The 24754-nt window shown below is 42.6% G+C and overlaps 1 protein-coding gene across 1 annotated transcript; it reads right to left on the minus strand.

The window, feature by feature from the left end:
• Positions 1-274: 274 nt before the first annotated feature.
• On the minus strand, positions 275-23051 carry LOC145400689 (uncharacterized). The gene is made up of 4 exons (XM_080273127.1): positions 22285-23051; positions 12574-12741; positions 10525-10595; positions 275-2265 (listed from the first exon to the last, which is right to left on the minus strand). Exons 1-4 carry the CDS (start codon positions 23049-23051, stop codon positions 275-277), a joined length of 2997 nt encoding a protein of 998 aa, XP_080129253.1.
• Between the last annotated feature and the right edge of the window lie 1703 nt (positions 23052-24754).

The raw sequence follows: 24754 nt of genomic DNA on the forward strand, positions 1-24754 counted from the left end.
TACTACACAAATTCTTCTCTCATTAACGTCTAGCATTGTAGGAACCTTCATAATCATAACCCACGTCCCTCTTGACATGGAGACGGGTGCAAACAAGCTAGGAAGGAGACACAGGGACTAAATCATATATAAAAATCAATAAAAATAGCATCTCCCTTACGCTTTAGAAGAAGTGCGATGGAACCTTAATCCGATATGACGGTATGAATGAGCCTAGCAAAGACACCGCTCAATTGCCAAAGTCACCGCTCAACTGAAACAATCTTGAGATCCCTCAGTGATGGTACTGCCTGAGAGATGTCTCGTAGGGCCAGAATGGCAGTGGGTAGAGTGTATGTTGACTTGCCTGGGGTGATTGGTTCATGCCTTCCAATGCAGCATGATTCTGCATATGTGGGGGCCACTGTGGGGTACTGGAGGGGGTCTGCGTGGGGCGTATCACCCCCATGTGACTCAGATTATCTGTCATACGGCCGAGATTGTCCCCCAGGCGTCCCATGGGGTCTGTGGCGCTTCCCCGGCTCATGCTTCGCAGGTTATCCCCAAGTCGGCTGTAGTTGTCCCTCTCGTCGTAGTGGGACATGGAATCTGACATCCGAGTCTGGTTTTCCGCCATCCGTCGCAAGTGCTCAGCTAAATAACCCCCTGGTGTGCCAGTCATCCGGCCAAAGTTCTCTGCTGCCATGCGACCTAGATTGTCTGCCATGTGTGGGGTGTCTGTAATGCGGCCTGGGCTGTCTGTGGCTGAATTTCGCATGTCACTCATATGTGACTGGGGTGCAGTGATGAGGGGCGACTGAGGAGCGGCTGACATGCGGCCAGAGTCGTCACTCATGTGTGCCTGGCTGGCAGTCATGCGTGTCAGGTCCTGAGGCATGTGTAACGGGTCCTCCGTGACAGACATGGAGTGGTGCTGAGTCATGCGCATGTGGTCCTCAGTCTCCAGCGGGTCCTTCATGAGGCTGACTGGGGTGTCACGGCGCTCCATGTGCCTCATATCATTCATGTGGTCGGTGGTGTTGCGCATGTGTAGCTGCCCGTCATCTAATGGGTCGGTGTTGCCTTCTTGCTTCATACTGAGCCCTAAACTAACGGAGGAACCAAGGGACATCCCCAGCATATTTTTTACAGCAGTGTTGGCCGCCCCGTATGCCTTTTCACGGATGTCCTCTGTCAGATGAGTGGCTATGGAGGAGGTGAGATACTCAGGGTGGTCAGACATCTCTTCAGGAAGGCCATCCACATGCATGTTGTGAGCCTTCTTCTTGTGAACTTTGAGGTTATATTCACTGGAGAAGAACTGACCACACACTTCACACTCATCATTGAACTCAGCTGGCGCAAAGTGCTTCTTCAGGTGTTGGCATAACCCAGCTCTCTGATTGAACGTCTGACTGCAGTTTTCACACGAGTTGTCCTTTTCCAGGGTGTGTGTTTTGAGGTGCTGCTGCATATTACTCTTCTGACTGAAGGTCTTTCCACACTCGGGACAGGGGAAGTTGCCACCCTGGTGTACCAACTCATGCTTCTCAAGATACTTGCGGCTGGTGAACAATTTTCCACAGTAGCAACAGGGAAGACTGTCATTGCTGTGGACCTCCATCAGGTGCGGCCGCAGGTCAGTCTGCTTGAACATGGTGCCGCAGATGACACAAGGGATGTCCTCTCTGTCTTCGTGCCACTTGACATGCTGGATGTAGGTGGTGCGCTTGTTGAACGTCTTCCCGCACATGTTGCACTGGAAATCGCCAAACATAAGCAGTTCTTTCTGGTTGTGGGTCCCATGCTGCTCAGCCAGACGCAGGTGCTTCTCCAGCTTCTCTCGCCAAGAGAAACCTTCACCGCAGGACTCACACAGGTAGAGGTTATTCACTTTTTCAAAGATCTTGCATTTCCCGGCCTGCTCCAATTTCGAGATATGAAAGTCGAAGTTTGGTTTGTGGTAGAAATGCACCTGGCAGTAGTGACAAACATACTTGATCTTATTCTTGTGGTTGTTGTAATATTCTCGCCGCTTCTCAATTTCCTCCTTTGTCAGAACAGGCCGGGGACCTACAATCTGAATCCCCGATGCCCCATTTGACGTGTTGGACGGGTCCGTGCCCCCTGGAGGTATTGGCCCGTTGTTCTCCCCGGTGTGCATCATTCCACCCTCACCCTTCCCTGGCTCATTCTTGACCATCATGCCATCCTTCAGGATAATCTGAGGCTCAAAGATGTTACCGTCTTCATCGATGGTGTCTGGACGCTGCATCCCTGGACCATCTGTTGGGTGTGAACAGTTGTTAGCCTCAACATGAACACTACAAGACACTATGAACTACATATATATTTAGTAAAACACTCACTTGGAACTTGTTACCGTGAACTTTGGCAATACTGACCTCTGTGGATCTACCAAACACCCTTCAAATACAGTACAGTACATCAAACAAAAAGTTGGTGACTTATCAGGGTGACATCCACCAGATCTAACAAAAGGAAAACCAGAAGTAACTATTGTTGTTTTTCTGTTTTGTGGCTTATTAACGATACGAAGTACTGTATTATATTTAATATTTATCCATACAGCATTAGGATACGCAAAATAAACCCATACAAATTTGAAAAATAAAAAAAATGCGAACACGTACAATTGTCACATATCCACCGAACAAAGTTTAATACAAATTAACTTTGGCGTCATTACAGTCCCACATAGTAAACATCAGCTACACTGTCAGCCTTTTCCCCCAATTAGTTTGACATACTGAGGGTTTACTGTATATAGTATCAATCAAAAGTACTGATATACAGCACAGAAATATAAAAGGAAGAAGGTCCCATAACTGATAACATTTTGCCCATATTTCACGTGGGAAACTTGTGACATTACACCTGCCAGTGGGGCTGATTCCTTAATATCAGTTGATGCCAAGACGTCCTTCTGTTGCCCCCCAGATCACACCGTGGTGCTCTCTAGTTTAAGGCACTGTAATTTTGTGTCCCTGCCTTCCATCCCGTACCCTACCATCCCTGCATCAGTGACACGGGCCGTACTGTGCTATCCATACCGTACATTATACCCAATGGTTGAAATCACCCTTTTAGTTAGTTTTTCCCACATTTTCAATCCATTTGACCTCTTTAATGTCACTGCATCTGCTCTACCTCTATACAGTAGGCTATGCCCTTAGGAAGCACATCTGTACTGTAGGCAAGCTGGGGTCATATAGGGTCTTTAGCAGACAAGTTGGGGGCAGGCCAGAGGGTTGATTAACACATTAAATTTAAGAACAGTGCACTCACTAGTTTCTTGCCTAATTGGTATCACAATCTTGTCGCCAAACTAAATTTTGTGAAACTCATGCGGATACTTTGCATGTAATAAGAGGTAATTGGTTCTGGGGTCAGCCACATCATTCACCCTCATTTACCCATTATCATAATGACACAATACCCCTACTATAAATTACATACAGTTAATCAGACATATTGTATATTATACACTATTACTGAACTGTAATAATAACGACTTTACTAACACTGACACATAGACTGAACTGCTTGATGAAGCTTGAAGATGAGTTCCGAGGCTGGGAGCGGTGGTTAGTTACCACTTGCCCCCTCGCTGCTCCCCGCCACCACTAGCACTCACTGCATCACGGTTCTTTTTAACTGAACGCACTGTTGATTCTGGGCAGTTAAAACATTTCACAACATCACATGTTCTAGCACCTCTGTCCAGTATGGCTAGTATACCATGCTTATCTTCGAGAGAATATTTCTTCTTACACCTTTATGGTACTCCCTGGTAACCTTGCCCTTCCTGGAACCCTCAGCACTGCGTTCACTCATTATGTAATCGTGAAACACGCTACACAATATGGGAACTACTGACTCAAGAAAGTCCTGTGAGTGTGAGATCACAACAACACAAAGTGTCGCAGGATATGATGTCACAAACATGGCGGCGGTGGTCGTTAACAAGTGACTGAGATGTGTATGCATGTGATCACTCGCTGCCAGGGCTGGCAAAACTCTCAGTAAAATCACAAGACTCCTTGCAGAGGATCATTCCTCTGCATCACAAAACTGCTATTCGCTAGAAAACATTTTGCAAAACTAGTGAGTGCACTGTAATGGATTACAGATCTCCCACCGCACAGAACCCAAGGTTAAACACCTCACTTGTGTATATAGAGGAGTCACTGTATGTCTCTACAATTCATATCAGTGGGCAAGTTGGGGACATACAGTGGAATCTCCTTATACGACTGAGATGGAGACTAAAGATGAGATGGCAGGATGGGGTGGATACAATACCATCACAAATTACAACTCACAAACAATCCACTATGTCCAAACTGCATAGCATACCTCCACACCCCAATGCACTCACCACACTATCACAGTGCAGACAGTCCTTCAACATAACATCAACAAAACATTCTCTGAGTGATCAGTTCAAGTCACCAATTTCCAGCAGTCCACTGGGGTCATGACAAGACGACCTGGGGTTACAATGGCAACAACAATCATGTGTTGGTACTGTAGTGAAAAGTGATGGTTATATACTTATTTCATGATATGATATGTTAGTGAGATGGGAATGAATAAATTAGCTGTAAACCAAGCAATCCCTATATGAACAGTAGCTACTTACAAACAGCATTGTTTCAAGGTCATGAGAGGGCAGTGACCAAGGTACTGTACTGCAAACCTCCGTGCATGTTACTGGATGTAAGTAGGGGAGAATGCTAATTGCCGGTGTACAATCAGTGACCACAGCTGGTCTACTGTTCCACTGCTCCTGCTTCACAGTCAGGGAATATCCATCACTTCCCTCCAGACACTTCAAAGAGAATGATTTACTGGCAAAGACATGTACCAAACCTCACTCCATTTTGGAAATTAGCCAGCAAAGGGGAAGAAACAAGTGAAATATCATGCACAGTTTTATCCCTGTTTATGCATTCACTAGATAACTGAGCACCTAAGAGATGGCTGACGATATATGAAAACTGAAGGTGACAGAGGAATGTCAGGCACAGACACCCAGGGTGGTTGAGGTGGTTCAATTACGGCCACCCACTATCAACAGCTACCAAGAGGGAGACAGGTATACATTAGGACTGTAGAGGGAACTGCAGACAGTCTGTTTTCTTCTGAGGAAACTGTGCCACTCTCACATCTCAGACACTAAATTGTGGTTCCATAAAATTTCCTGCACCTTAGCTATGAGATAAGAATGGGTCTCCTTGGTTACTAGTTAAATCAACCTTTGAATCTAACTACATCTGACCATCAACCAAGAAAAAAGGAGTTTGAGATCTTCATCTGGATAAGGTACATGTGCCGTAAGCACCATCTGCTGAAGGCATGTTTTGAAGGAAAAGTTCTGCATGAGTCATCAGGCACACTTTATACTCAACAACGCAGTAATATATATGTACGTAAATTACCAAATGGCAAATACTGTACACAGTGCCATAACAGGAGCAAGATAACTATAATCACAATTAAACCACACCAAAACATAAGAATTCATTCATTCATTCATCATCTAATCCACTGTTGTCCCATCAGGAGCATGGAAGCCCAAGGCTAGGCAAGTTGGTCCTGCCATTTAAGATGAGAGTGACCAGCCTCATTTATCCCTGAGTGGCATTATGTGAACAACAGACCCCAACCATCCCTTGGATGTAAACCTGCTCCAGCTCAACCCGACTGGACTGCCTTAGTTACCCACTAAACCACCAGACGCCATAATTTGGTTATGTGGTTACCACCCAGCGTGGTAAATGGTATCCTGGTGTACTGGAAACCATTTGGCTTGTCACTCCGTGTAGAGCAACCCATAGACAAAAGGAAGAGGAAAGAATGAAGGAAAGAAAAACAGAAGAGGATGGAATGAAGGAAGAGAGGAAAAGGCAGGCACCTGAGGGCAGCACTACATCAAGTGAGTGGATGGTGAGCGCCCCCACCAAGCAACGGGAAGAAAACCATCTCCATTATGGACCATATACAGTTCAAGTTAACCCAATCTCCCATTTACAACACATGAAGTGGAGAGATTACGATGCAGGCTCCCTAATCTCACTAGGAACATGACTAAGATGTGTAAGGAAACCTCTAGTGTCAGCTTCCCATCTCTTGTGTTGTAGGAGTAACAAATATGCTCAGTGATGGAGCTGCCACGTCCCTACAACAAAACAAAGATGGTACGCAGGATACTTACATGCAAAGCACAAATGGTGGAACAGATGACAGTGGTATGGGAGGACAAATGCTGCATAAGGCACAGATGGTGTGGTAGGACAAACATAAGGCACACATAGTAAAAAACAGAGGACTGTGGAGGTATGCAGTGGTGTGGAGAATGGAAACAAGGCACAGACACTGAACCAGAGCACAGTGCCATGGAAGGAATGAAAAGAGACACTCTAAAATGCAAGCCAATGGTATGGTTGGATGGATACAAAGCACATGCAATGAAACGGAAGACTGCTGTACAGTAATTGGATAGATTTGCAGTATACAAAAAGGAACAGAAGATGCTGGTTTGGTAGGACAGCTAATAGTATAAGGTGTACCAAATGAAACAAAAAAAGTGGCATGAAACAGAAAACAGTGGTGTGCTGGGGAAGATATAAGGCACATTCAAAATGAAACAGAAGACAGTGGTATGTTAGGGTGGGTATAAGGCACACACAATGAAACAAGACAGTGGTGTGTTTGGGAAGATATATAGCACATACAATAACACAAGTTAGTGGCAGCAAAACAAACAGTATGGTGCATGACTGGTTAGATGATTATTGCAGACAGACATGACTTTATAACAAGCCAACCAACTTCATGGCAGCACGTGGAGAACTAACTCAGCCCAGAACAGCCTCTGAACATAAAGCCAGTGCCATTCAACCTAGCCAGTGAATTACCCTTACAGCCTTATTTTTTATGGCACTTGGTATCACAGCAAAATCTTCCTTGGCAGTTTATTTAGCATATTACTCCTTAACATTCTGGGGATGAGGACCAAGGATGAGATGGGGAGATGGAGTGGTGAGGTATATGAGAGAGGGGGTGTAAGTTGGAAGGAGGACAGTGAAATGGCAGGGGACATGGCAACATGGAGGTGATTTGTTTGTGGCCACCCTTTATGGGACCAGGGGTTGCATCAACAACATACAAAAGGTTTCTCAGGTGTAATGTGTATAATTAATCACTTAAGAGGTGCAATGAAGTCTCTCATGCTACTTAAAATAAAACCTTTTCAAAGAAGGCAAGTTACCAGCCCAGCACTCCCACAGTTTTAGTTACTTTTTGTGACATGCAGAAAAATGTAAGTCTTTCTCCTCTATCGCCTGGACAAAAACATCAGAACACACAGTGTTAGAATATTAGGTATCATCATCAATTAAAGAAAATAACTATTTGGTGCAGTAAAAAACAGAGCAAAACAAAAACTAATATAATTTCAACATCACACACAAACAAAATAAGAAAATCATTTTTCATTATTTAAACACACAAAAATAATGTCAAGTGTTGAAATTTTCTCAAACCAAAAACCTTAAACCAATAAAAACAACTAAAAATGTAATAATACCTAAATTGTCGAATATGTCTGGCGGCTGCATCCCGGGCCCATCTGTTGAGTGGCGGAGACGGTTAGCAACACAAGCCCAGAGGGAAACAAGGTAGTACAGTACAGTTAACCCCTGCCGGCCTGATTCTTGGTAAGGTGGTTTACCTCCCCTGAGGCACTGTTTTATAACCAATGTAAAGTGTACCTCACATGAGGCCTGCAGCTCAGCCTGTGCAGCCCTTCATTGTGCCTCATATGAGGTTGGCAGCTCGGCAAGGGTTAACCCCTTTATGCCAATGACATATTTAATTCCTGCTAACACCAAACAAATTTATTCAGCTTAGGAAGGATCTCTCGTACTGGAGGGGATAATGAAGACTGTACAGTATTTACAATGCTCAATGGAATGAAGTTTGCCAGCTGGCCTTTGAATATTTCTGTGGCACAAACAGGCAGTGAACCCTATTTTGCCAAGCACTGCAACCCCTCCACTTAAAAAAATATCTCCTGAGCCAGATAATATATTCTCCAGACACTACGAGTAAAATGAAACATAATCACTGGAGTGAGGCAGTTACCTCCCTTCAGTCCCTTGATGTATTATATATCTCTTCTTGCCATCACCTGACAATTTTCTGTGGCTCAGGAGAGACATCTAACTGCGAGGAGATTCATAATTAGCAGGTAGAATAAAGGAAATTAAAGCAAATTTCATTAACCCCTGCAGTACTGGCAAGTCTTTAAAAAAAACAAAAAAATAAAAATAAAAAGTCTGGTGGCAGCAACTGTATAACAATATGGACGTCATCACTGTGAGGGAGGTAAGGCCCCTTCATCTTATCCTTCACTGGGCTGGTAGGATGAACCAAAAATACTGCTAAAACATTTCTATCATCATCATCATCACCATTATTATCATCATCATCATCATCTTCAAGCTTTGATATAAAACACAAAAGAGAATGAACTGAACTGCTGAACTAGAATAAGAAATGAGGAGTTGGATGCAGTGATGACTTAAATCATTACGTGAGAGCTGTAAAGTGCAAGTGTGGATGAATGGAGAGTTCAGTGAGAGAGAACACATTAGGGAATAATTCTTCCTTAAGGTGAATAAAATCAACTGTTGGTGGCCCAACAAGATGAAAATTTATATCTATCTATCTATCTATCTATTGCCAGACGCCATAATCCCGTAAAGGGTGGCCATTTGACTCCGAGTTATTTGTTTTACAGGGAGGGGCACTAACCCTCCACCAACCCACTTGTTGACACGTAGGGAGAAAATTTATATCACCTGAGTAAAGGAAGTAACAGGAAGCTTTTGTGTTAATTTACTGTGGGCTCATAAGCAAAAATGAGCACATAAAAAATGGCGATATAAAATAGAACTTAATTGTATTCACGCCACATAAGGACTTCGTTTGCCCTACCAGCCAAATCATGAATGTGAGAGAGGTGCTACAGTATGGAAACACAGAGCATTACTTAATTGTGGGGTGAAGAAATAAGCAAATAAATACACAAAAACCAGTCCTAATTTATCTCTTGTAATGTGTTGAGGTCCAAGGCTAAGCTACTATATATGTATACAGTACTGGTACATAAAATAAATAAATAAAATATCAAGAAATATTCATCTTTTCTGATTTGTCACTGCAGTGGCAATATATACAGTATATACATTTTGGTGGTAGGTGGGGGTGTTCACCATCCACTCGCTCAATGTAGTGCTGCTTTGGGTATTTGCCCTTTCCTCTCTTCCTTCCTTTCTTTTCTGTCTTTCTTTCCTTCATTCTTTCCTCTTCCTTCTGCCTACAGGTGACTTTACATTCCCTCGTCTGTCTTTCATTCCTTCATTCTTTCCTCTTCCTTCTGCCTATGAGTAACTTTACACTGAGTAACAAGCCAAATGGTTTCTTGTACACCAGGAAGCCATTTACTATGCTGGGTGGTAACCGTATAACCAAATTATGACACCTAGTGGTTTAGTGGGTAATTAAGGTGATCCAATGGGACTGAGCGTGTGTAGGTTTATATCCATGGGGTAGTTGGGGTTTATTGCTCACATAATGCCACTCAGGGATGAGTGAAGCTGGTCACTCTCATCTTAAATGTCAGGACCAACTTGCCTTGCCCTGGGCTCCTACGCTCCTCATGGGGCAGCATAGGATTGGATGATGGATGGATCATATCCAAGGGGTGGTTGGAGTTTATTGCATACGTAATGTCACTCAGAGATGAGAGAGGCTGGTCACTCTCATCACAAATGTCAGAACCAACTTGCCCAGCTCCGGGCTCCTACACTCCTCACGGTGCAACATGGAATTAGATGATGATGATGATGTCTTAACAATCACTATTTCATCTACAAGCAAGCACAGGCTATAGGGAAACAAGTAGAGGTACCAGTATATCTCACTACATGGCCACAATATAACTAAACAAACAGATCTTAACTAAATGAACAGAAAGTAACAAAACTAGCACACCCTAACTACACGAGCAGATCCTATGTAAACAACATACAAGAGAGTATTAAGGTGGAATATGCAACACAAATAAAAAAGGAAGAGGTGCTTAAAATGTTACTAAGATCATGAGAATACAAACAGCAGACTCATGAACACTGGTAGGCATTGCCGTCTATAATTCTATGTTTACGTTTAAGCTTAAAGACCACAGACCATGCTAACCTAAGCTAACCTAACCAACCCAGCTTACCCATACCCAGCCCAATCAAACCTAATCTAACCCAACCTAACAATGTAATGTAACTGAACCAAGCTAACCTAACTTGATAATAACCCAACCTAACCCAACCCAATTTACCCATGCCCAAATCAGGGCAAACCAAACCAAATCTGACCTACCAACCTAGCTAACAATTTAATGACCTAATCTAACCTAACCCCTCCCTGCCCAACCCCCACAGCCACGCAGGTACTCACATCCTACAGGTGGCGGGTATTTCCGGGGCCTTCCTCTCTTGCCTGTGCCCGCTGGAACATACTTCTTCTTTCTGTGGGGTGAGAGCCTGAATTTCAGTGTAAGGAGCTGTGGGGTGAGTTGGAGGGAGGAGGGGTGCGAAGGGAGGGAGGGAGGGAGGGAGGTGGAGGGTGAGGGAAGGGAGGGGCATATGAGTGCATTAAGGGGAGGAGAGGGAGGTAGAAAAGTGAAGGGACAGGCAAGGGAGAGAGTGCACTATGTAGTGTCGGGAGGCTGGTGAGATGTAAAGGTGGTTAAGAGAGTCAAGGAGTACAGGGAGGGAGGGGGGGAGGAAAAGAAGGAACTGGTGAAAAAAGAGGGAGGAATGTAGGGGCAGTGCAGGGAGGGTTGGGGAGGAAAGGGGGCAGGGAGGGTAGGGGAGGGGAGGGTTGGGGAGGGTGGGGATTCAGAATTACAACAATAAACACTCACAAACATGAAGAGTGCAGGACATTTTTCCAGCCTAATGTGAAAAAGGTACACTATGACAATAGAAGTTGTAATACCGCATTAGTATATGAAAATGTACCCTGCATGTGAGAAATTTAGATTAATACCTTGCTGTAAGAAATATGATGGCAATAACTTATGACTGATGATGGTGATACACTCTTTGTTTCCAAACAGTCAGTAAAACAGTGTCTTCTACTAAACGAAAGGACTGCCATCCCTATAAAGTTAGTTATCACTCTCTTTCCTCCAATGGACATGAATCTCAAACACATCTCCATATTACCCTCATTCACCAACCATTTCCCTTAAAAAGAACTCACAAAAGTCTTAGACATATTCTTCAGTAAATATGACCTTTTTTCAAGTCAAACATCAATGTAAACACCTCTAATAACCTCAATGTTAAAAAAACATTCAGAGTACAGTATCACCTTCAGACAACAAAAATGATAATTGAGAATAATCTACAAACAAGTCATACAATGTTAAAATGTGCAAACTTAAGCTTGGCTCCCACCATATCAACCACAAACCTGGAACAGTTTAAGAACACAGGACAGCACCACGACAACACTACATGGATATACGAAGACCATAAATACAGACTATTACGACCAAGAAACAGCAAGTACAGTACTCCCATCCAGGGACATTAGAACATGGGACACACACACAGTAACCCCTCCACAAAGCAGCATGATAACCTAGGTGCCCGTGCATACAAAATCCATGACTGCTGGCCCCTTTCACCCATCGTAATAAGCCTAACATGGTAACCAAATCTCCAGCCTGACTCCAACTTGCCTACTAATAACCCTCTATGACCCCAATCTCCATCCTGACCCCAACTTCCCCACTAAATACCAAACATGCGACATAAGACAGTGACACTGTCGAGGCTTAAAGCAATGAGAGGGAAATATTTAAAGACCACTGCACTCAACACAACCTTTCTGTGCACATGGTGTTTTGGATGTAGCTTACAGCCATCCATGTACTATGAATCTGTGCCTACTGAGCCCATGCACATGGAGGGGTCACTGATGTTTCTTGCTTCAATACAAGATCTCATCACTGCAGTATTATGCTACACTACCCTAAACTATGAAGAAATAAATGTGATCAATTTCTGCTCACCCTAACCTTTGGTGGGAAAATGAGGTCATGATGATCATGATAACCATCATCTCAATCCTGTAACAATGAAATGCTGAATGTGGCTGGAAAACCTGAATGACAGATACTGCAGGACAAATGCAATGCTGAAGGTGGCTAGAAAATGGAGTGATAGGGATGGCACAAAAAACAGACTGCTGAAGGTGGCAGGAAAAACAGAATGCTGAACATGGCAGGAAAAATGGAATCCTCAACATGGCGGGAAAAAAGGAATGAAGGAGATGGCAGGAAACTAAAGGACTGAAGGTGGCTGGAAAAATGGGCTGCTAAAATACTGGAAAGCAAGGAGAGTGGGTGACTAAAACTGACAGACATCATTTAACACTGGGGTCTTGGGGCATATGTGTAACTGAGCGGGACTACAAGCACCTGCCAAGACTTACTTGATGCCGAGACAGGTGCAGCAATTGGTGTTGTGTATCGAGGCATAGTGGCTGAGCATGGAGACCTGTGAGGTGAATTTCTCCTTCCACTTGTTGTACTCGCAGGTTATGAGGCCAAGCATTGTGTCATTGTCAGCAGGGTTGGTGCACTCTCTCCGCGACTCTAATCTGTAAAGGGTCATGGTTGTTATTACAAAATGTCTGGAGAGGAGTGCACATGCAGTCATACACGTACACAAATACTGTTCAAGAATCATAAGTTGATGGAGATTTTTGTCCTTGGGCTGCTTAACGCCTTACTGGCCCCCAGCTTCAAACAACACCATATAGTACGAGGGCAGTAGGCGTCGAATTGGAGCAATCTATAAAAAGCTGCAAACAATTATGGGAAAGGAACAATGGTTAGTGGTATGTTTACATGAACCTACTCTACCATCCCATGCATTCAGGTGGTCAATTTATCTCACATGTTATCACCCATTGGTTTACACGTTATTGGTGAGTACGTAGTCATCTGATAATTCTGTCCAAGAATCACAGCAAATCACAGGATGGGTTTGGGAAGCTAAAAAACACATTGGAAGGTGTGCCAGACAATTCTCTCCACAATATCATGGGGGGGGGAATCAGTTTTCAAACTTTAAAAAAATCATCCTGGGGCCGGCCTGTGGTGCACATGAATGTATTACCTCAGGGCCACTGCGGAATTAGTAAATATTGTTCAATCATCTTAACCTGGTGCAGATTTTTGTCCTTTTGCAGCTTATTTTACACTGCTCAAGGGCAGAAACAGACAATATATAGCTGCACATCCCTTCCATACCACATCTTTGTGACAAGCACCACATCCTTCCATTAATCTCATGTTACAGCACAGCAGTCAAGGTGAAGAGATGGCAATTTTACACCGAGTTAAAGTGAACAGTGCTCAACTATGAAATACAATGAGTTCTTGTTTTATGTCAGCACATGTGTACAAAATATCTCTTTCTTTTCACAAAACTGGCACTGCACTGTAAACTGGGGTTTGGTGAAACAGCTTTATGGGTAACACTGAATATTTTAAAAACTTACCGGTACTCAGGACTATTAAAAACAAAAAGGGCAACATATAACAAGGACTTAGGGTACTGAATCTCGAACGAACAAAAAGCTAGTCTAATTATTTGAGTGGAGCCTACAGTACTGTGCTGTCCCTGTCAAGTGAGTGGAAAGATGCAAATGTGATGTCCATCCAGGAACTAGGCCTTCACACTTTCTCTGCAAGGGACAGCCCTGCAGGGTTGGTTGCTTGCCTGCAATTCATGGGTCTGCTCAGCCAGTCAGACAGTGTGATGAACAAAATTTAGCTATTTCTTGTTGGTGTGTTCTGAGGTTGCAGATTTATTTTTTGTGTCATTCACCCATGATGTATCAGGAAGCAGAAGGAAAGAAAGAAAAAAAAAATTGAGCTTGTGCAGTCAAATGTGAGTGTGTTAGAGTGAAGTAAACATTGTGTAAGCCTTTGGTAATAACTGTCAGTGAGGCAACTGAACACATTTACAGTACAGTAGCCACTACAGCAGCTCCTCTGTATAAGCCAAGAATGCATTTTCTTGTTAGCATACTATGCTTCACACAATGAGCAACATCAAAGAAATGAAGTTGATATAGATATTGTTGTTTAACACCCATATTCAGTCAAAGGGTAGGTGAGGGTATGGTAGGCAATGGTAATAAACATTACAGAAACAAGATGAGAGATTTCAGACTAAACAAGAGTAAAACAAAGCTAGGCTAACATTGGATACATAAAATGCTAAAACATTTTTATATCCCAGTATCCTACAACACTAAAGAAATTCAGCAATAACCAGGTTAATTTCGGCAATGAATATTAATTACTAACTACCGTGGCTATGTAACAATGCAACAAGATGTCACTCTCATGACTAATATTTACTGGAAGTAGATATACTCCTGTTGTTCATGGGGGCACCCATCATCCACTCACTTAACCCGCCACGTCCCGAGGTTTTCCGCACCTCCGACATCCCCCAGTCCCGAGGTATTTTCGATTTTTTTTTTGGCTAAAACCTTCGGTTTTGGTGAGAAACATCGAAAATTCAAAGAGAAATCGCTCACCTGAGGTTTAAAGTGCCCAATCCAGGTAGGAGTTCCTCCTTACCTGAGTGGGTTTTCTAACATGCTGGCACCAAAGAAAACGAGTTCTATGGGAGGGTAACTATTTTATCCACTCATAAACGGTATTTATTTATTTACTTGGTACGAATGTATATGTAGTATGACAGTATATTGGTTTTCAAGCAGTAATAAAGGCATTATAAGCATTGTTTCACTCACTAACTAATCACCATACCTGACCTTTTTTTGCCACATTACCTGATCATTATTTCTGGCTGTTTCTTCTTCTAATGCTATGTAAACATTGTCCTCCACATTGTCATCGATTGAGGAATCACTCTGGCCCTGAATAACTTTACTAGCCAGGTCACTGGTAACAGGTCCTTTGCCAAGACAATGGCGTGAGGGGGGGAGGGGGGAGGTTATGCAGTGTAAGGCATTGTCCCTGCTTGGTATCTTGCACAGGAATAGAGGAAGGTGTCCCGTGTATACATACGGAAAATCACATGCGAAAATTGAAAATTGTGCAAATTAGGGACCTTGCAATTGCACGACGTACTGGTACGTCGCCGGGACTGGCAAATGCAAATCGTTGCAACGTACCCATACGTCGACGGGATGGGGCGGGTTAAAGTAGCACTGTCTTCAGGTGACTCTACACTGAGTGTAAAGTCAAAAGGTTTCCTGTAAACCAAGAAACATTCTATAACATTCAGCAATAACCATAATACAATACCAGTACCAGCAGGGCTGTTTCGAGCCTTTTGGGGGCCCTAGGCAGAATGCTGTTTGGGGGCCCCTCTCTTAGACCAGGGATGCCAGACAAAAAGGCACAAACAAAAGCCAAGACAGCCAAGAAATAGCCAAGCACCACAACCTTGAGTCACTTTACACATATTTTAATTTCTTAAAAAGCTAATATTGGCAGCCTGGGGGCCCCCTAGTGGCATCGGGGGCCCTAGGCAACCGCATACTTCGCCTATAGCAAGAAACGGCCCTGAGTACCAGGGCAACCAAATAACACCTGGTGGGCCACTGTGTTTAGGCACTCCATTAAAGTTTACATCCAAGGGATGGCTCAGGCTTAATGATCACATAGCCTAATGCCACTCAGAGGCAGGTGAGAGTGGTCACCCTTGCCTCAAACACTGGGACTGAGTAACCTACCTGGGGTTCCTACATTCCTGATGGGAAAAAAATAAATAAAAATAAAAATAAAAAAAGATATGACGGCTGGATGAAATATACACCTATATTTTCTTTTTCCTTTTTCTGATCAAAAATTATGGATGTGCTGCAAACCATCAGAACTTTTCCATACTACCAGACACTGTAAACAAAGGAAAACTAACAAATCAGACTTGGGGCTGGATCAAAACTTCATGAAGTGCTTCCTTGATATCTACCTTTAAGAGGTAGAGAATGGAGAATGAAAGACTGACTAAGAGGGTGTATGTAGGTGAGGTGGAGGGAGGGAGAGGGAGAGGTAGACCAAGGATGAGGTGGAGGGATGGAGTTGAGAGGTATATGAGGGAGGGGGGGGTGAGTTGGGGGAGGGTAGTCAAATGGTGGGTGACAGAGTGACTTGGAGGCGTTTTGTCTGCGGCCACCCTTTGCGGGATTAGGGCGTCGGGCTATAGATAGATAGATAGATATTCTTCAGTAGTGGCCAGATTAAAATGTAGGGGATGTACTGGATTAAGAGTGATAAGGACTGGATAAACAATGATGAATTAGCTAGTGATAAAAATAAAAAATGGGAACCACACAAATAAACAAGTGAAGTCCCTACAAGTCAGGACACTTCTATTACATCTATCAGTAACAGCAAAATATTTTATTTACAAGGGCATGAGTCAATAAATAAATAAAATTAAACAGCTAAATAAAGAGGGAGGGGGAGGCCGAGGATGAGATGGAGGGATGGGGTGGAGAGGTATATGAGAGAGGGGGGTGTGAGCTGGGAGCAGGGCAGTGAAATGGCGGGGGACAGGGCGACTTGGAGGCGATTTGTTTGTGGCCACCCCAAACGGGATTGAGGCGTCTGGCAATAGATAGATAGATAGATAGATCACACAAACACAACATAAATATGCTGACAACATTAAAAAGTTTAACGACACTAATGTAAATGCCAATGGACATGCTCTTGACCCAGGTAAATATGAATACAGTACAGCTTACAAAAAATAAAGATAAAGGAATATTGACAGTACACTGAGTCTTTGTTTATTCACTTCTATAAAGTGGTTAGCATTTTTCTGAACAAATAGTTATCTATATTTTACTTAGTTTTTTTTTTTCTTCTCTGAGCTGCATAACATTACTTAATGGTAGTACAAATAAAATACAAGAGGTCTCAATACTAAAGGGATTGGTTAATGGAAAACTGAGGTGGGTCCCACATTAGTTCAGTGTAACTGTCTGGCAGCAACACAATAAAAAAAACATTAGAATGGCACTCAGTAAAGTGCATACCTCCTCCAACGCCCTATCTCACAATGTTAAAGAAAGTGAAAAAAAAAAGAAAAAAGTCCTGGATCTGCACCTTTATCCAGATCCGCACCAAAATATAATGGAGTGTATTCTTAGCCAAGGCCCATTCTTCTACCAAGTTTCATGGAAATCCGTCCAGTAGATTTGTGTAATCTTGCTAAACAAATGGACAGGGGTGGAAACATGACTGCCTTGGCGGAGGTAAAAATACATTAAGTACAAAGGAGTGACTGACTTGGAAGTGTATGTGGGTGTACTAGAGGATGAGAGAAGGATGGGATGACCAAGGATGAGATGGAGGGATGGTGTGGAGAGATATGAGAGAAGGATGAGTGAGTTGGAAGGAGGGAGTGGAGAGATGTAATAAAAGGGTGTGTGAGCTGGAGAAAGGGCAGCCAAATGGCAAAGGACGTGGTGATGTGGAAGCGACTTGTTTGCAGCCAGTCTTTACATGATTAAGGCGTTTAGCAATAGACAGACAGGCACCCAGTAGATAGAAAAATAAATTACGGTACTGGTATGTACCCATGCTGCAGGGGTTGATCAATAATATACAAAAAGGTATATAAGAAAAAAAAAAAAAAAAATGTACACAGCCACATCAATTAGGACAGAAACTGGTATATGTAACTTTTGTTTATGACAGTAGCCTAAGTGTGCTTCACTTAACCCCTTCAGTCCAAGGATGTCATTTTTTTTATTTAACTGTTACCAGATACCTGGTACTGGTAATTATATGGATTCAGAGATACCATCCTGGCAATGCTGATGTTAATGAAAGCTAAACCAAACTTTTCTTCCTTGAAAGTCTATCTTAAACCAGATATACAAGTACCGGTAATCATCAAGTGGAAGGCATAAACATTTGTATAATTCATTATCATCTACATGCCAAAATTTTTTTGAGAAATTGTGCACAAATAGCTATAAAGTGCTTTGCAGTAAAAACTTACCGGTAAGTTTATTTATGCAATCTCACCCTGAACTACAACTCAATGGTAAACTAAAGGAACCCAAATCATTGTACGCACAGGTAACATTATTTATATAGGTACTCATTTACTTAACTCTTATTTACTTTTCGTTCATTCATTCATCATCCAATCCTACGTTGCCCTATAAGAAGCACAGGAGCCCGGGGCTAAGCAAGTTGGTCCTGACATTTAAGATGAGAGTGACCAGACTCACTCATCCCTGAGTGGCATTACGTGAGCAATAAACCCCAACCACCCCTCGGATATAAACCTTCACTGGCTCTATCCGATTGGAGCGCCGTAATTACCAACTAAACTACTATGGCACAAAAATATGGTTATATGGTTATCACCCAGCGTAGTAAATGGTTTCCTGGTGTACAGGAAACCATTTGGCTTGTCACCAAGTGTAGAGTCACCCACTGCCAGAAGGAAGAGGAAAGAATGAAGGAAGGAAAGACAGAAAATGGATTGTAAAGCCACCTGTAGGCAGAAGGATGAGGAAAGAATGAAGGAATGAAAGACAGAAGAAGATGGAAGGAAAGAAGGATGGAAGAGAGGAGAGGAAAGGGCAGACACCCGAGAGCAGCACTACATAGAGTGAGAGGATGGTGAGCACCCCCACCTACCACAATTTATTTAGTAGCTAATAAAATTTTTTCACTGTCTATCTTAGACCTTGAAGACTGCTTAGCATGTATGAATTTTTTTTTTTACATGTTTCCAGTAATAATGACAATATAAATACAAGTCAGAATACTTACACACCCATAATAAACAGAAAACACATACTCTGTATCTGAAATGGATGATATATATATACCGGTGCATTTTTCTACAGCAGCTAGCTACCCGGTATATGTAACTGATCAGATTTCTTTCACTTCCTCTTGAACAGTTTCCAATAATACCAATGTACTTAATTTTTGTTTTTGCAGTGTCCCAATAATTTTCACCTCCCTCATGTGGTACTACATGCTTGTACGAGGGTAACAAGAAGGCAAGGTTTTAATGCCTGGCCAACAGATCCAGACATAACTCAACAGATACGACAATTCTTTTAATTTCTTCTGTGACTGCTTCCAGTGCTTTCTTTTGTTTTCACAATAATGTGAATTTTTCCAACACAGTGGTAGGTGGTGGCGACCATCAATCACTCACGTGATGTAGTGCTGCCTACTTCTTCCTTAGCCTTTATCATTCGTTTTCTGTGCCTGCCCTCCTCTCTCCCTATTTCTCCCATCTTTCCTGTCACTTCTTATTGCTTTTCTTTCCTTTACAGGTGGCTTTACATTGAGCGTCAAGCCAAATGGTTTCCTGTAAGCCAAGAAACCATGTACAACACTGGGTGGTAACCGTATAACCAAACCATACCGGCTCCCTACGTGTCAGCAAGTGGGTTGGTGGAGGGTTAGTGCCCCTCCCCATAAAACAAATAACTCAAAGTCAATGGCCATCCTTTGCTGGATTATGGCGTCTGGCAATAGACAAATAGATAGATTAAACAAGAAAGCAATCAGAGAGTGCATAGGCCTATCTCCGCCAATGCCACTAAAAAGGATCCAGATCCAGGTCCATGGAGATATTGTGTGGAATACGTGAGATTCAGATCTGCCCCCTTCCTTGATCCCCAGCCCACTCTTCCACAAAGTTTTATTGAAATTTATTGAGAACTTTTGGAAATATTATACACAGGATCTGGATCTAGATCTGTCCCCCAAATTTAATCAATTCTTTCTTGGCCCATGGCCCACCCTTCTACCACATTTCACTGAAATTCACTGAGAACTTCTGGAGATACTGTCTGGACAAACAGACAAACGGAGGTGATTACATAACCTCCTCCAACTTCATCGGCGGAAGTAAAAATATATATTTACTGGAAATCATCCAGAAAGAAATTAAAGAAATCCAGCAATCACAACAGGTGAAAGGTCGAAGCAAATGTTTACCGAAAAGCTCTATTGAATTCCTGTACTGCCTTTTCAGCTAATACCAGTTCTGGGCAAATATCCATTATTCAAAGGTGTTGTATGGTAACAAAGACAACACATTCAGTACTGGTATATAAGAGGAGCTCAATTTCATTATCATCATCACCATCATCATCCCAAACTCACTTTGCACAGGAACACAAGGTGGGTAGGATCCAAAACTATGAACCTGTGTACAAAACTAGTAAATATCAACAGAATTCCCAGTGAAATGAGCCACACAGTCATTCAAGTTAATAAAATCTTGGTTAGTTCAATGGAAAAACAATAACACTAGGCACAGGATCTTGTTTCAGAGCCATAACTTGTTTACATGAAGGAACTATATGTCCACGTCAGATCAGATCACTTACAAAGGTTCCAGCATGCTTGAATTTGTCAGCCATGGTCACCTAATGATGGCTCACCACACTGCTTGATTTCTGGCAGCCTCTCTACTCAGTCTCTTATCCCTGAGGTCACACACTATGGCCTCGTCCCAGGTCTTTTTTGGTCGGCCTCTCGCATCCCTACCCTTCATGTTCGCCCTTCTCACCTTACGCACCCAACTTCTGTCTTCCATCCTCTCAACATGCCTAAACCATCTCAATCTACTCCTCCTCATCATACTAGCACTACATTTCAGTCCCATCCTTCCTCTCAACTCTTCAATTGCAATCCTAACCCCTCCAGGCCTTACATTCAAGAACACATTACACATCATCTATTCCCATACTGTACTGTAGTTTAACATCATGCAATTTAAATAAGTGTATAGGTATACCCCAGTTTAACGATGCAACTGGTTAGGTAAAACCCCCTCGTTAGGCAGGGTATCGTATATCGGGGTAGATTTAACATGTAATGGGATGCATTTTTCAGCCTTGGGTTCCCCCTCCCCCCCCAAGTCCAAAACCCACCCAAATGAGCCCAAAAACATATTTAATGCCAATCTAAATGACCTAACAACTGTAAAAGAAGATAACCTAAGCATAACACCTGGAGCAAACTGTACCACCTATCTATCTATCTATTGCCAGACGCCTCAATCCCGTTTGGGGTGGCCACAAACAAATCGCCTCCAAGTCGCCCTGTCCCCCGCCATTTCACTGCCCTGCTCCCAACTCACACCCCCCTCGCTCATATACCTCTCCACCCCATCCCTCCATCTCATCCTCGGCCTCCCCCTCCCTCTTCCCCCCTCCACCTCACTCACATACACTCTCTTCGTCAGTCTTTCACCCTCCATCCTCTCCACATGGCCAAACCACCTACCTATGGCTAAAACGAATTAAACGAAATCTAAAAAGAGTTTATAAATCAACCTAAACACTCCATTTTAGTCTAAAATATCATCAAAATAAAAAAAATTAAAATCCATCATTAAACCTGGGTTTGGCCATCGTTAGGTGGGGTACGGTGGTATTTCTACCACCATCGTTAAGCCGGGGTATCACATCCAGGGGTATCGTATATCAAGGTATACCTGTAATTTTCAGTGATAGGCATATTTTTGTATTTTCACTTTAGATATTACCAAAATGAATTTTGGGCCAATGTCAATTAAAAAAAAAAGAAAAGAAAAGAAAAGGGAAAGAAAAGCATACAAACAAAAACCATGCTAAATCAATTCAGTAAAAAAGGTATAAAATGTTTCCAACCACTTTACTGTCTGTACAACCATAATTTAAAGAGTTTTGCATTATTACGATGAGCAGCAATACTGCAAATTACTTTTCACCAAGAGAACACAATGACTGCAGAAATTATCTTTTTAACTAAAAAATACTTTTCACAAATTTGACTGAAATAACCTAAACATACACATGCAAGCTACCTCCTGGCTTAATATCATAAAGACAACCCGAGAAAATGTTCTAGGCACTTTAGGCAACACTGATTGATTTTTTTGTTGTTATAATGGGTTTTTTTACTTAATCACAAATATTTAAGAACAAAAAACGAAGAAATAAAAAACAGATGAAACAAATAAAGCACAGTATGGCCTAGCTTTTGATATTGTTATACATGAAACAAAGAACAATAAGAAATGCAGAACTTCTGACACATATAACTATGACTGATCCTTAAAAGTGACTGAAACAAAACAAAAAACAAAACAAAGTGCATCAGTTTGAACTCACAGGCTTAGCAAGAGTGTGGTTAGCTCAGCATCAGAGATATTGAGTTCCTCCTTTGACTTGGTCCACGCCTCATGGTTCTGCTCGCCAAGGTCCACAATAAACCTGCTGCGTGGCCGACCTCTCCGCTGGCAGGCAAAGGGGTCGGGGATGTTACGCAGATCATACGCCGTGCAGGTGCGATCCTCGGAGTACCGCTGAAACTTTAGCCCCCTCCCCCTCCCCCGGCCCCTTCCATCCGTCCTATTCTTGCTACCTCTGGGCCGCCCCCGCCCCCGCCGAGGCACCACACACTCAAAAGTCTCTGATATGGGGTTTTCGGACGTGACCGGTGCATAATCCTGCCCCTCGAATGATTCTGTCACTGACTCGTCCTCGGCCATCTCCGAGTCGTCTAGGGTTTCTAGTTCTGGTTCATTTTTGACATTGGAGTCTGAGGTTTCACTGCGATCGCTGCTTTTATCAGGGGAGGTTTCACTGTCGTCCTCCCCCATTGCGGCTGGAATGTCCCCCTCGGTCTCGGGGTCAAAGTCGTACACAGAGTTATTTTTTTGCCCCGGTTCACTGACATGTCCATTAATGTGGGCCTGGGGACTGTGGACAACACCTTGAGGGCCCATGGTCGGTCCCCCTTGGTCCCCTTCACTCTCACTCGCCACTTTTAACTCCATGCTGCCTCTTGAATCAATATGGCGGCTTTTTTCCTCATCGCTCTGGTCTCCTGGCTCTGTCATGGGTCCATCTAGTCTCTCAGAGCTACACACATCCATTAAGTGAGCTGAAAATTTCTAAAAGATGCCATTGATCGACCGTCCGGCGTCTGTCAGCTGAATGTTTGTTTACAAAATGGCTTTGTCCTCGGTGCCGCTGTGGGCCAATCAGAACCCGGCCAGACTCCCGCCAGCCAATCAGGTGTCGGGAAATGTGCCAGGCTCCCGAGGAAGGAAAGAAGACGGGGGGACTGGACACTGGCTCACATTTGCTTCATGATTCGCGAGTTTGGCTAACTTTTCACGCATTTTTACACCCTCCCGCGCCTGGGGGGAACTTTTTTAGGGGGACCAGATTGCCTTTCGCGGCGTTCGCGCTTGTTGTCGGCGGTTGTCAGTGCGGCAGGCGGATTCTTTGAGGGTTTGCAAGCACGATAAAAATTAAGGTGCGGTGTGATGGCAATGGCAGGCAGGCAGGCAGGCACAAGCAACTCCCTCCACCTTCCCTTCATGGCCTCACCCTTTGTTGAAAAAAATGCCGAGATTACCTCCTTCCTCACCTCCTAGCCCCCTTTCACCATATTATCCTGGGTCCTTTTGTAGTTTTATAACCAACATGACACTGAGTTTGCATGTAAAAAGCTGAATGACCGATAAAATCAATAAAATAGGATATCAGCTAAGGTCGTAAAAAAAGCATGAATCAATACGCTCATCCCAAACAAACTTACAAGATTTTCAACTTTTATTGTTCTATACAATACACTTTCATGCGTAATATAATATACAAAGGAATTCTAAACTTTAATACAGTAAGAGTATAATAAAAGTGGCTTCATACAAAATGCACTATCCATTATTTAATGGTTTAAATAATAACCTCAAGATTTAACCAAATTTTCACAACTTCATACACCAGAACATAATAAATATATAATCTCTACACAGAAATCACAGAAAATAATATAACACATTCTGCACAATACGTCACATCTACTCAATTAGATGGAAGCAAAATGAGAATACAGTATACGAGAAAAACCAAGTATAGAAACCAAAAGTTATTGCTCTGTCACGAACATTTATGTAACATTTATCAACAAACAATGTTCGACACAATAAAAATATATCATTAACCTCTCCACAACTCCAAATAATCAATACATCGTAGGCTACTTCTTAGATATGATCATCACGCGATTTTATGAGCATACTCTTCAAAGGCGACTCATAATCTGAAAACTTTCATTACCTTTCCTGCATCTATTTTCCCGCAACCAAGTAATTCCTGAAACCATTTGACCTACTTCTGAAACACCCTTACTTTGAGAAGCCCGTTAACAATGAGCGGTGATCAATGGGTGACAAAAACCTTTGTCTACAACTGCACCTTACAAACTGTCAACTTCATTTTGGTATTACCGTTATGTAGGTTATTGCGTCCACACAAAGGAATGCATCACATCCACTTACAATATGCACGATTACGATGCAGATTAGAAGAGTACCTTAATGGTTTGAATCAATTGGCTTTTATATTACTTGATATTACTGTCCTCACATGAAACCAAAATGCCACACTAACAATCAGATATTCTTTCCAACTATTACAGCCCCATTAGCAACTATAATTAAGCTTCTTTGAAGCTAGTAATATGCAATTACATATCCGTTCTTCGCACTGTAAAATATATATATATATATATATATATATATATATATATATATATATATATATATATATATATATATATATATGCAGT

The sequence above is a fragment of the Coenobita brevimanus genome, chromosome 53, assembly GCF_032717465.1.
Source record: "Coenobita brevimanus isolate Jiangsu-jjx chromosome 53, ASM3271746v2, whole genome shotgun sequence".
Classification (NCBI taxonomy): domain Eukaryota; kingdom Metazoa; phylum Arthropoda; class Malacostraca; order Decapoda; family Coenobitidae; genus Coenobita; species Coenobita brevimanus.

Coding starts and splice junctions, on each gene's coding strand:
- LOC145400689 (XM_080273127.1), bottom strand. CDS start 23,051: ATGGATGTGTGTAGCTCTGAGAGACTAGATGGACCCATGACAGAGCCA. Junction 12,742..22,284: donor ACCACACTCTTGCTAAGCCT/GTGAGTTCAAAC, acceptor GACCCTTTACAG/ATTAGAGTCGCGGAGAGAGT. Junction 2,266..10,524: donor ATACCCGCCACCTGTAGGAT/GTGAGTACCTGC, acceptor CACACCCAACAG/ATGGTCCAGGGATGCAGCGT.